The sequence below is a fragment of the Sorghum bicolor genome, chromosome 9 (assembly GCF_000003195.3).
Source record: "Sorghum bicolor cultivar BTx623 chromosome 9, Sorghum_bicolor_NCBIv3, whole genome shotgun sequence".
NCBI classification, from domain to species: Eukaryota; Viridiplantae; Streptophyta; class Magnoliopsida; order Poales; family Poaceae; genus Sorghum; species Sorghum bicolor.
Window position 1 is genome coordinate 51,375,688 of NC_012878.2, and position 13,674 is coordinate 51,389,361.

Genomic DNA, 13,674 nt, shown 5'->3' on the forward strand with positions numbered 1-13,674 from the left:
AATGATAGATTAATTATACTTAATAGATTTGTCTTGCAGTTTCCAGACGAGTTATGTAATTTGTTTTTTTATTAGTTTCTAAAAACCTCTCCTGGTATTCTTTCGACATATCCGATGTGACATCCAAAAATTTCTCATCTCCAATCTAAACACGCCCTAAAAGTAAAAAAATTGTGGCAGGCAGAGTTTTTTTTCCTCCAGACTTTCATCGTGCTTGGACTGACTTGTCGGCTCGCAGTTGTAGGTTAGGCCTTGTTTAGTTCCAAAATATTTTGCAAAATGTGAATAGTATCAATTTTGTTTGTATTTGACAAATATTGTCCAATTATGGACTAACTAGCGACGTCACTATTCTACGAACGTTCATTGGAAATGAAAGCAACGGTCAATTTCCGACATCCATTCTCTTTCCTTTTTTGGACAATGCATATGTTACTTTCTATTTATGGACAGAACAGGAAATTGTTTCTCTTTCTGTTTCGAGGCATTTGATTCTCTTTTCACTTTTTTTTGTTGGATCACTCGTTCTTAAATATTTTTTAATTTTTAAGAAGCATGTGCTCATAACTTATAAAACGGAATTAAAAAGCATAACTTCACGGTAAACTTAACAGTACTAACTTAGAAGTGCTTCTAGACAACATAAGTTCGAGGAATAGCTCAACATTGCTAACTTAGTCGTTCTCCTGCATTCTCTTTTAGGTTTGAAGAGTCGTTTTTTCTCTTTTTTTTTGGAAAACTAAACATTTGGAAAATGGGAAGAGGGTTTATAAAAGGGTGGAGGGATGAAATAAAAGTAACTTTTACAACTTATACTACATAATACATTCCATAGAAATGATGATGCACCCTTGGAAAACCAAGATAAAATAATTGCTTTTTAAACTTGTGCAGTGATAATCTCAACATCTGTTTCTTCAATTCGTAGATCTGTAAAATAATTAAATTATTGTTAATAGTAACTTAGACAAATAAGTTAGCTAGCATGCAGCACATGAAAAACACAAGATACTTATATAACTTTGTACACTAACTTAATCTCGTAAGTTAGTAGCCTATACGTAAAAATAGGAATTAGATATATAACTCAGTACAATAAATCTAATGAACTAAGTTACGCTGCATAGCCATGAAAAATGTAATTGACTTTTCTAAATTGAATTTACCATGCATCTAGACACACACATAGCAAAATCAATATATGTAGAAAAATCAAAATATTTTATAATTTGGAATAAAGGGAGGCATAAATTACACAATACAACTTATGTACATAAGTTACACAGCTGATACACTAGTGTATATAGAAAGTTATGCAGTTATTATACACAAACAAAAGTTATACAATACAAGTTAGCAGAATAGGTTAGCAGCATAACTTAGCAGAATAAGTTAGCAATATAACTTATATGTTATAAGTTAATATACATAAATTGCTACTAGAGAAATAAAAATCTTCGAAACATATAGAAGTGGGATCTAGTTTTGTTCGTCTCGTCATGTTAAACACACCGGTATAGATGGAATTAAAAATAGATACATCATTTAAAAGTTATAGTAATTTGAAATAAATATTTTGCTTTTTTTATGATAATGTTAAGGAAAGGAAAGTGGGGGGAGAAGGGTGGGCGACCGACGTGGATCGTTCACTAGATTGAAAACTAGCGAACAACCGTATCAATGGAATTGTGACTAACTAGGCTCAAAAGATTCGTCTCGTCAATTCCGACCAAACTGTGTAATTAGTTTTTATTTTCGTCTATATTTAATACTTTATGCATACATCTAAAGATTGGATGTGATGGAGAATCTGAAAAATTTTGCAAAATTTTTTAAGGAACTAAACAACATGGTGGGCCGAACAAAACAGGTATACGTACCCGACACGCCGAACCCGGGCTACGACGAGCGGACGCGCCACCTCCTCAGAACTCACGTACTAGCGACGAGTCACGAGGCGTACGACGGTACATGGTGGGCCTGTCCTATCCTCTGGCGCAAAGCGGTGGATGCCTCTGCGCCACTTCATGGCCGCGCAGGTGAGACACGATGCAGGCGGCAGGCCCCTACTGAGCGCCGGTGCGGTGCGGCCTTTTGCAGTGGACGTACGACGAGAATTTCTAGGCCTTGTTTAGTTCCGAAAAGATTTCGGTACCGTAGCACTTTCGTTTGTTTGTGACAAATATTATCCAATTATGGACTAACTAGGATCAAAAGATTCGTCTCACGATTTCCAGTTAAACTGTGTAATTAGTTTTTGCTTTTGTCTATATTTAATGCTTCATGCATGTGCCGCAAGATTCGATGTGACGGAGAATCTTTAAAACTTTTTGCTTTTTGGGGTGAACTAAACAAGGCCCTAGTCACGAGCGGTCGCTGTGCACGTGACACTGCAGCTTCGACAGAAGCCCATTCCCTGCAACTTTTTTTTAACCGTGCCGGCTCCATTGCCTTCCAAGCCCATTGAGGCGTACGGAATCGCCATTTTTTTTTGTTCAGCGTGGAGTAAAGCAATCCATGAATAATTCAGTGCCAATACGCATACACAATCGACCAGACAAATGTTCTATGTCAGCCTCGACAGCGGGCTCTCGTATCTTCTACAACAAAAAAAACAAGCATAGACATGCAGCAGTATAACAGAGCTATGACCTTTCTTTCTGAATGAAACAAGTTTTGCTCTCATGTGCACTTTCATAGTAGAATTGACCCGGCTGGCTGGCTGCATATCAAGAAAGGCAATACACAATTCGATCGGATAGCTCCTTCCCAACAACCTTGACGTATCTGCTCAGTTGCCCTTCTAGCGCAGTGAGGTGTCGCCTCTCGATTGGCCCAAACACTTGCTGAAGGCCCTGAAAGGGAGAGAGTTAACTAAACACATCATACAGAAATCAAAACCAGAGAATAAAATTACATTTTTCCAGTCACAGATTACATTGTTTTACAAATTATGTGCGCAGATACTTGTTAAATCTTTTACATGTTCAGACTGATGGAGAAATGGATGATTAATGACAGAAAAGGCTGGCAAATTTCCTGATAAATACTACAAAAGCAAATTTAGACGATGTGCCCCTATTTCTGTGCACAGATCGCATAGGGCCATCATCATCTTTCCGATTTGAGGTCAGATTTTGTGTATGTACCTTAAATTTAACCCGCGAGCCATTCAGGTCCAGGGTGATGTTTTTTATGTCATTTATGTTGGAACTGCCTTCAGTTGTATCTGGCTTTTCTGAATGAATTGTCTCTTCATCAACCATCATATCTGATTCATAGTCGTTGAAATCTTCATCATCGTCCTCATCGCTGGTTGAGTCGTGGTGGTCAATTTTTGCTGAAGAGTCATCAGAGGGACCACAAATCTGAGGCTGGGGCACTTCACCTTGCATTGTAGCATAATCAGATAGAATGGAATATTGACTGGTATCCAGTAGAGGCTTGGCTAAATCATAGGGAACCCACCTGCAATGTTGAGAATTAGAAGTTAGAGAAGAATGAAAGAAGCATGAAATTTAATGGTTAAATAGCATCCAGTTTTGCATAAAAACCTGTGACTTGTAGTCGGGAATAGAAACACAAAAATAGCTAACCAATAGTTTTCAATAGTCAAGCTCCAGGTAAACTTTTAACCAGATGAAAGTATGTTTTCAACGTTTCACTGATCCATTATCTGAAGGCAGTGATAACAGCAGTCTCCTACAAATTACTACTACTCTAGAACAAGAAGCAATAACCTTATTAAAAGAATACACCGAAAAATATCCATTGCAACCACATTAGTAAGCATACCAGGACATAACTTAGTGTTCCTCCTTTAAGTTTGACTATTGTTACTTTCAGTCGCTCACATTATACAAGGTTATGTATTGCGAAATATAGTGGAAAGGGCGGAAAAAATTACTCGTAACGGACAGGACATAGAAGTTCTGATGGTCGATATGCAGCTTTGTATCTCATCTTATTGCAAGAATGTATATAGTAACCGAGATAGTAGTACTGAAGGCTGGGACAGTGCTCATGTGTCGTCTTGACCCAATCTATCTCCTTCAGAGCTGTATACTTTCCAAGAGATAGGAAAGAAAGGTCAGGATCCCAGAACAAGTACTTGCTTGACAAACACTTAGGAAGGATATCAACTACACCAACAGCCACAAGTTTTCCATCAATTCTGTACTGCTGATGAAAAGACCCGAACCCGCACGGTGGAACTGAATTATCACCACTCTTTGGGGGGACAAACACGATTGGTGTATCTACTAGAAATCTCTTGTATGAACTTTCCGTAACTGTCTTCTCCTTATGCACCTTTGTCTGATACCTTCGGTACAGAGCAAACTCCTCAGGATCAAAATGAGATGTGCTCAACCTAATCTCCAGGATTTTTCTTTTCAGAGGATATTTCGTATTAGTTTTGTTCACAGAGCTTTGCTTTGAACCACTAGACTTGTCTGAAGTTTGCACAGGTACAACAAAGCTGGTATGGTTCTGCATTGCCTGATTGGTGGCCAAATAGAAATTAAGATGCCCATTACAAGCTTTTACTTCAAAACCAGCTAGTTGTCCAAGACGTTCCATTGCCATGGATAGCTTTTCTGCAACAGAATTTGGAGAAAGATCTGCCAGTACTTCATTTTGATTAGCACCATTTTCTTTAGGCAATGCACGTCGAACTGCTGCCACTATTTGGAAACTTATGTTGCACGTATAAACCAAATCTTGCACTGCTTCTCCGACTTTCTTTTCTTGCACTGATTCTCCTACTTTCCTTTTGACTTGAGGTTTAACAGTCTTCACAATAGCTTTGGGGAGTTGAACTGAACCAAATACCCCCCCTTGGAAGCATGTATCTGCGGCCTCATTGATTTTGCTTGCCAGGCAACAAGTGACGTCGTCTTCTTTCGATATATTTGGACCCATGCCTGCTCGAAACTCTTTTGCTGATACCTTTGATACTTTCGAGGTTGGTGAATTCAGAGGTTCACCAAGTGAGCGCTTTGTTGGGCTTGCCTTACACTGGGGACTTCCAATATGTGGATCAAGGTCACCATCAAGGAACCTGCACATGGATGAGTTGATGGGTTTAAAAACAAACACAGGACAGTTTAAGGAGTCTATTATAAACTTAGCAGGGCATATGGATCAGAATTAACAGAATTACCTTTGCATCTTTTTAAGTACACGACCTTGCTCTTTGGAACAAATGAAATCATTTGCCTTCAAGCGTATCGTATATGAGGGACAGCATGTCCGTTCCATCTCAGGTTTGTAAAGAAAACAACCAGATCTCCTCCAACCACGATCAAGAAGAGCTGCAAAATTTGCAATTATGATCACAAGTCAGAGTCATGCCATCTATTCTAAAGTGCTTTTTGTTCACTTTGGGAAAAATATGGAATAGCAAATATTATGGGTTGGAACCTGAAGTACACTACAACACCAACAAGTTATCTTGTTCCACTTCAGTTAAACTCCCTCTTTCTGTTAACCCTCTAGTTAAATTTGTACTTCAGATAACATTCTTCCTGTGGCAAGTGTTTAATAATAAACTACAAGTTGCACAAAACCTGGTTAAGAAAGGTTGGAAAGGGAATATTAGTTGTTGCTTATGTGGTTGCTTAGAATCTATTGACCATATTTTCTTTAAGTGTCACATGGCAAGATTTATCTGGAGCTTTATCAAGGAAGTGTTCCACTTGAATGCATATCCTACTTCTTTGAGTGACTTCACTAATACTTGGCTGTTGGGCATGGTGCCCTTACCCACCAGGTTAATCATATTTCTGTTTGCAGGTTTTACTTGGGCCTTGTGGACTTCCAGAAATAAGATGGCTATCACCAAGAAGTTCCCTAAGACCCCCACTGATGTTATCTACATTGCACTATCCTTAATGCAGAAATGGAGCGCCAACCTTAAGAAGGACCAGGAGCACTTTTCTTAGTTGAAGATCTCTGCAATGAACTGGCTCAAGGGCTTCAAGCCTAGTTCTATTCTGCTTTCTGATGTTGTCAAAATTTAGTGTTCTACTAGACTTTGCTGGGAGAGCTATTTTGTGAGAACTTCCTTCATAACTGGAAACCCCAGTACTTGTGCCGTTACGTTGCTCCCTATAAAAGTAGAGGTAGAACTCTTTTTTTTAAAAAAAAAGTATTTCAGAAGTGCACACATTCTTGTTCTCAATAAACTTATTTTTCACGATGTAGATTTTTCACTGTTCCAAATTGCTAGATGTGACAGTTTTCCTGGAATGTGCTGCAATGTGGCAATTTATTTGTATGCCATACCTTTGTTTTTAATCAATCCAATTTTACATCCCAAACTATTGTCTTACATGTTAAAGTCAGGTTAGATTTAAGGATGCAAATGGTTAACCAATGGTGGCTGAGTAAACAAATTAATTACAGTGGCATCAATGCCATTTTAGTTCATTTAGCAAGTCTTGAGTGGACCTAGTGACCCAGAGCAAGCGGAGCTTGCATCTCTAGTTACATTTGTCTTCTCCAGTATGTGAACTGAAAAGTCAAAAGCGAAAGATCAGGTACATAGTAGTTTGCCTAGTCAATCGATCAGTCAACTACTCACTATTAGTCAGCCCTTTAAGTGAACTAGTTGCTGCTGACAGGCGCGGCAACTTGGGCTCCAGCCCAGTAGTATTCGAGGCCCATACCATACCACATCCTATATTACTAAGACACAGGCTCCTCTGGCTTTGACCTAGCTGCCAGCTGAAATGAGCACGAGCAGGAAACAGGAAAATCCTTCAACCTGCGCATGAAGCCTACTGGGATAGCCAATTGGCTAGGCAATAGTGCAATATGCTGCCCTGGTCCGACGGTCCGACTAGTCGATGCCTAGTCATGATTTACAATTAAAACTGCAAATGCCTTCCACTCAGTGAACATTATATTACAGCATCCTTTTTTCTTGAACATGCAGGAGAATTGTGTATCATTGTATTAAGAAAAATAAAAAAGGGAGAAGAAACTCCATACAACACCACACACTCACGCCTTGGACTATAAGAGAAAACTAATCGCCTAGAGAACAGTTTACACCATGCCCTGCGTATCATTATATTGCAGTATGTTGCACTTTTGAAACCTGTACCATGCAACAAGAAAATAGCAACAAAAATAAAAACACTTGATCTATGCACATCCAGACATCCTTGATCTAGCAAGAAACCATAAACCCCCAATTGAAGTTACATTTATTCACTATCTTGTTGGAAAGCCATATTTCAATCAACAAGTTAGCATGAAACTCCGTGAACTTATAATAGGTCCCAAATCCCACCACAGGAACTGGAAAACCCTGTGGCTAACAGAACATGGTTGACTGCAGAAAATAACTAAGGAAAAAGTGAAAGAGATTGGGATTGGGATTGGATTGAGAACTGGCTAGTGACCACCAGTTACCAGTTCAGGGCCTAGGTCTGGGAAATTTCAAAGGGGCTTTTGAATCCTAAATTTATCCAAGAAAATCAACTTTCCAAGTTATTGTTCCAGAAACATTACAGTTACTTCCCCTGTCCAAACGCATAAATCCTCAACAATGTTTACAAGGCTGTCCAAATATCATTAAAAAAACACCTTTGTTCTCTACATTTGGACATAACAGGTCGATGAAACTTGAAAGCAGCATTTCTGGGGCCATAACGGAAAAATGTTGATTAGTAATGGACTAAATTCTGTGGCACAGCCCCAAAACCAGGAATTGCCCATAGAACACATTACGCTATGATTTATGACACGAAAACACAATAGAGATAGGCATGTTGCAATTACTTTGTGCAATATTTTGGCCATCTTATACTGCCTGTCATCATTTCTTTCATGCCCATAATGCCAGGACATTATGTCCTTATACGGATATCAAAATTTGAATGTTGACATGCTTGTAGATAATCAATTGAACGGAGAATGTTAGCGATTGCACATGTATTATTTGGTCGCTTATGTTTTGCTAACTAGGTTTTGAATACAGGAAGCATTCAGGAATCAAGACTTTTTGTGTTATAACATTTATAACCTTAAAGCATGTGTAAAAAAGGTATCAAGCCTCCAAAGTCCATATAGCATCTTGTTTTCCTAGAAGTGGATACCGATAATGTGTTCCCAAGTAGCATACAAAATGCAAAATTTTGAAATGATCAAAACTTTGTACCTTGATAGTCATCAGCTTTCAGACTGTTAGCCCACATACCTGCAAGATTAATAGGATAGAAAGTAGCATGGTAAATGATGATGTGGCAGATAGAAAGTAGCATGGTAAATGATGATGTGGCAAAGCCTTCTAAACAAGTATATACATGAAAGGTAGAACAACAAAAAAAGAAATAACAAAGGAGAAAATGATGAAACAAGTAATGTGAAGGTCAATGCAATCCCCATCTACTATATCTTTTTACCTTGCAAGCCCAACAAGTTAAATAAAAGTTGGATACACTTTATAACCAGTTTGGAGCCAGAAATGGACTATGCCCCCAGGCTTATCTAGTGCTAGGCAGACTTAAATCCTTTGAACCTTAGATATCTCTGCATTTTTCTAGTGGTTTCCTATTGCTATTGGTTGAGGCTTGAGGCTAATCTGCCAAATCTACCAGCCATTCAGCAGTGTTTTTCTCTCACAACAAATCAGCGAACAGTACTTTCAGCCATGGCTTATCAGCCAAACCAATAGGCTCCCCAGGCAGCCTGAGGCTTTGCTCTATCACTGTTTATAACACCACAGATAACAAGTGCTACATGATCCATATGGATCGTTTTCAGAGACGAAACTAAATGGTTGCTGGCTTGTTTCAAGTATTACAACCTAAGTGGAAAATAAATGAGGCATTTGAAGCATTCAGTGACTAATAGCAAAACCAAAAGGTACAACAACGAGCGTTCAGAGGTTCATAGATTTCTCTGATTCATTATGACCATAATAAGCTGAAAAAATAACTAATCTCCCCAGCTCAAACTACAAAGCCGTCGTTCGCTGTCCCTTGGCAGCAATATCTAAAAGGAAATTCACAAGTTATCATGGTGATCCGGGGTCAGACATCCTCTGCGTGACGCGTCGAGATACTAGAGCAACAGGTGATTCAACGCTATAGTATAACCAACGGGCGATTCGACGCGCAACAAAGCTTGAGGGTCCGATACAGGTCGAAGCAGAGCGAATCAGTTTCATCGGACGGGGTTCGGAAATCGGTACCGTGGGAGATGCTCGTAGGCCCGGAGGATCGGCAGTAGCCACAGGTTGTGCGGCGCCGGCCGTAGTCAATCACCACCGACTCACCCCCGTTCTGTGCCCCGCCGCTGCTGCTGGCGCCGTCGGCCATCGCGCGGCGGCCGGGTGCCTCGTCGCCGCGCCGGAGCGATGAGGACGAGTTTGGGTTTAGCGGGCTCGGGCGATGTGGCCGGGCGAATCAACTGCTGGGTCCCTGGATCTGGATGGGCCGGGGGGCTAGCTGTAAAATAGGGCTCAGCGACTCTCTCCATCTTCGTCGACATTGAGTACTATTTATTTATTATTTAAACCTTATAACGCGTACGTTTCACTTTTCTTAATACTCATAATACTTACTCGGTTCACTTACTTTTGTTTTAATATAACTCAAAACTTTTGGATTCTTTCGATTTAGGGATTTTTTTCCCCTCTTTTTTCCTCCTTTTCCTCTTTTCTCTTGCAAAACATATGTGGTCTAGCGTACTCTCTCCATTGTTAAACAAATGTTATCATGTTATATATATATATATATATATATATATATATATATATATATATATATATATATATATATATATATATATATATATATAAGTGTTATTCTACACCCTAGGTGTAGAATACTATTCTACACCAAACAAAATTCAGTATCGTTCAGTATTATTTCGTGGTCCTGAGTGTTGGACGGGATAAAGGTTCTCCAGTATTGCTCAGTATTTTTTCTACTCAATTTTGACTTGCGGTGTAGAATAATATTCTACACCTAGGGTGTAAAATAATATTCTACACCTAAGATGTAGAATAGCGCTTATATATATATATATATATATATATATATATATATATATATATAGCTAGCTATAGAATATTTTATTTTGTAGCCAGGCCAGTTTATCGCACCAGACAGACCGGATCTGAGCCAACCGGTGCAAGCGCGAGCGCTTAACGGATCGGGAGTTACTGCTGCATGAGCCGAGCCGACCGCAGCTCTTCTGGCTGCGCTTGCGTAGTAGCAGCCGGAGATTACGCCATTATGCCAGGCTGTACGTGACACTATGCATGGCTTGCTCTCCTGCCAGCATTTGTTGCTACACGATTTACAAAAATTATTGAAATGGTGATTTTGGTAACCAGCTGTAGGCCTCTACGAGATCTTTCTTTAGCTATCAAAAAGGTACTGAGCATAGTTACATTTACAATATGTGTATGGAAACCAGTATATTTTACTATAAAAATGGTGGGTATACAGAATTCGTAACATTACGAACTTTAAAAATGATTTACCAGAATGTACCATTATATGTGATTCATGTGAATGTATTTATCAGAATTTGTTTCAGTGATTTACTAGAATCTATGCTCCTTAATATGATTTTACAATGACTTGTATAAATGATTTACTAGAATAATATGACATTCTAATAGAACGATATGATTTGGTAGAATAATGTAATTTTACGAGAATTTTTATGTATGGTAATACTGTATTCAGAAATGGCGTCAACAAGTTATCATAGTAGCATTTACGACAATGGTGTAACCAGAACAAATTGCTACAAAAAGATAAGAGGTTTGAGTTCAGACATCAGCCATGAATCAAGGTTGATTGAGGTAAATTTCAACTTTAAATGGCCATTTACCCTTTTTCTAAACTGCAATAACTTGGAAATGTCTCTCCAGCCCACATCAAGGGAACATGTTACATATCTCACATTGTTGCAATACACAAAGCATCCCATGATAAACAAATGTAACTACCATGACATAATCTAGTCCTGACCACTAATGTTGGCCTTGGCGAAACAAAAAAATAGTGAAGCTAGCAATGACACCCCTCATCAACCACTTCTCAATCGATCTGCACGCAGCAATAAAAATTACAAAAGAATGAATATTAGTTAATTAGTTGCAATAACAAAATATAGGGTTGCTAGTGAATCATGAGTTATAGTAATAAGAATAAAAAATACAAATGAAGTAAGCCATACTGCTAAACTAGTGGTACTTCGATTAATATAAGCACAAAGGGAAAAGTATAGCATGAAGTAAATAGGTGAACAACGACTCAGTTCTTTCACAAGCATCCATAAGAATTGAGACTAAACTAATAGAGCACACTATAAATTAGACACAATCACACATCAGTACTTACTGGAAGATTGATCCTTATGATTTATAGGAAACAATAAATAAGAAATCATGCGTGTTTGAAAATGCAGCCACATTAATTAGACACTGCGAATAGGTCACTTATGGTCTAGCAAGCAGTTGTTGGGGCAAGCAAGGAACCTCCGCTATCATCTCATGCTATGCAGTAACAAATTTTACTGATCTGCTCTAAAACAGAGGTGTTCATTCAAATAAAAAAGATCTAAAATCTAAAACAAAATAAATTCATTACAGGATTAGTGCTAGTATGGAGAAGGTCACCTGGATAGGCCGCATACCTTTTTCTTCACAACTGTTCGTCGGAAGCTCGGAGCAGTGCGGATTGAGCCGTTGAGGTAATAATTTTTCAATAATAATTTTGGTTAATTATACAAAGTTACCACAAGGTAGCATTGTTTTCTGGTAGACTGATCTATATAATTTATGAGAACGAATTTGCATCAGAATTTGGTCAATTGGACACGGTAATCATAATTGGATACAGTAACCACAAGATTCGTCTATTTGAATTTACGAGAATTGGTTTATATGAATTTACGAGAATTGGTCTATGATTTAAAGATTTTTTTGAAACCTGGGCATACCAATTTGCATATTATATCACAGAGACAAGGCAAGCCACAGTGACCACTGGTCAGCTAATCTGAAACAATTTGGGGAAACTGATATTCAATCCAATAGAAAACACACATAATTGATTAGCTATTGGATTGAAACACACGCAGAATTGATTTAATAAGTCCATTGATGAGGGATTAGCTACAGAGCAATCAAATTGATTGAAGTCACAGATGAGGGCATGTTATGATGCTTTTCGGTGGCAGATCTGGAAAGCTAAAAGATTCATGTTGTTGATCAGACATACACGAAGCTAATGCACGAAACAATATCCAAAAGCAAGGTTACAACCTAGGGAAAAAGCACCGAATCAGAGACTAACCTGGAGGTGAGTCGCTACGCAGTCAGGGCCGCCATCCACACGAGGGAGTCGCTCCTTTGCCGGAGCCGCCAAGCGACGCGGGCCGCATCGCCGGCGGGAAGCCCCGTGCATGCAGATCGAGCCGCACCAACGCTGGATCGCATCCGCGCGAGGTGGGGGCGCACGTGAGAGGAACAGCCGTGGCCGCCAGATGGAAGGAGGAGACACCACCACCGTCGGGAGAAACAGCGCATCCGCCGGTGAAGGAATGAGGAGGCACCGCCGCTGGTACTACTCTGCGTCTCTGCCTGACATACGGAAAGGAATGTCTTTTTGTGAATGTAAAAAAAGGAAACGACATAATTCTAGGGATTAATCTTAGGAGCCGCATGATTTTTTTTTTTGAGTCGAGCCGAGCCTGAGATGTCTAGCTCACAAGCGGAACGATGGCCATGCGGAATAGGTGGGTTCGATCCAATTGAGTTGTGCTCATAGTTGGTCGGTTGCGGACGTGCGGTCTGGCTACGGAATACTCCCTCAAGAATCAATTTTTGTCCTAAGTCAAACTTTTTAAACTTTGACCAAATTTCTAGAAAAAAATGCTAAGATTTATAGTATCAAATTAGTATTATTAGATTCATCATAAAATATATTTTCATATAATGTGTATTTTATATTATAGATGTTGTTACTCTTTTCTATAAAGTTAGTCAAACTTTAAAAAGTTTGACTGGCACGGATCCTAGAAATTGATTCTTTCAGGGACGGAGGGAGTAAGTATTTTGTAGCCAGCTATAAAGAAACACACACACACACACATATATATATATATATATAAACTTATTAATATGTTTTATGCATAAATAAATATTATTAGATTAATTGTAATAAACTTATTTTTAAGATATAAATATTTTTTTATAAAACAAAGCATCACTTATTTTGGGACGGGAGAGTACATACCAAATCTATTGTCCTTTGGCTCCACACACGGCCTTTCCCAACTGCCGCTCTATTCACTAAAGCCACCTCTTCTCCCCCATCGAAACTTTTCCCTTGGCGACAACGGTTTGTCGTATGTCCGTAGGAAGCAAGCCAACCTCTAGACTAGAGGTGCCATCATCGATCGGGCATGTCAACAGATGGGTCACCCAAAATTAGAGTGGACTCGCATTGGGTGGGAATGTGGAATGTTGAGGTAGACCCAAGAGAGTCGAGATAAAGGGCACTCAAAATGCAGATTTTATTATAGAGTCTAAAGTTATTTGTTACCTCGAACAATGTAAACTTAGAGTCTAAATAAAACTTGAAGTCTTATTTTTTCTACCTCTTTCTTCAATAAATATGTTGCCACATTAACAAAATA

At 38.9% G+C, this 13,674-nt stretch overlaps 1 protein-coding gene and 1 long non-coding RNA gene across 4 annotated transcripts; both read right to left on the minus strand.

Moving 5' to 3' along the window:
* Positions 2,485-9,488, minus strand: LOC8072511 (arginyl-tRNA--protein transferase 2). Of its 2 annotated transcripts, none has more exons than XM_021447750.1 (6): positions 9,206-9,488; positions 8,171-8,209; positions 5,165-5,315; positions 3,908-5,062; positions 3,150-3,468; positions 2,485-2,846 (listed from the first exon to the last, which is right to left on the minus strand). In XM_021447750.1, exons 1-6 carry the CDS (start codon positions 9,330-9,332, stop codon positions 2,730-2,732), a joined length of 1,908 nt encoding a protein of 635 aa, XP_021303425.1. In that variant the 5' UTR covers positions 9,333-9,488; the 3' UTR covers positions 2,485-2,729. The 2 variants fall into 2 exon arrangements, with proteins under 2 accessions (XP_021303425.1, XP_002441188.1); XM_002441143.2 differs by having other exon boundaries at positions 2,485-2,855.
* LOC110430055 lies at positions 10,758-12,787 on the minus strand. Of its 2 annotated transcripts, none has more exons than XR_002447251.1 (2): positions 12,330-12,787; positions 10,758-11,801 (listed from the first exon to the last, which is right to left on the minus strand). It is a non-coding gene; the product is annotated as an uncharacterized LOC110430055 (long non-coding RNA). The 2 variants fall into 2 exon arrangements; XR_002447252.1 differs by having other exon boundaries at positions 10,758-11,078; positions 12,330-12,766.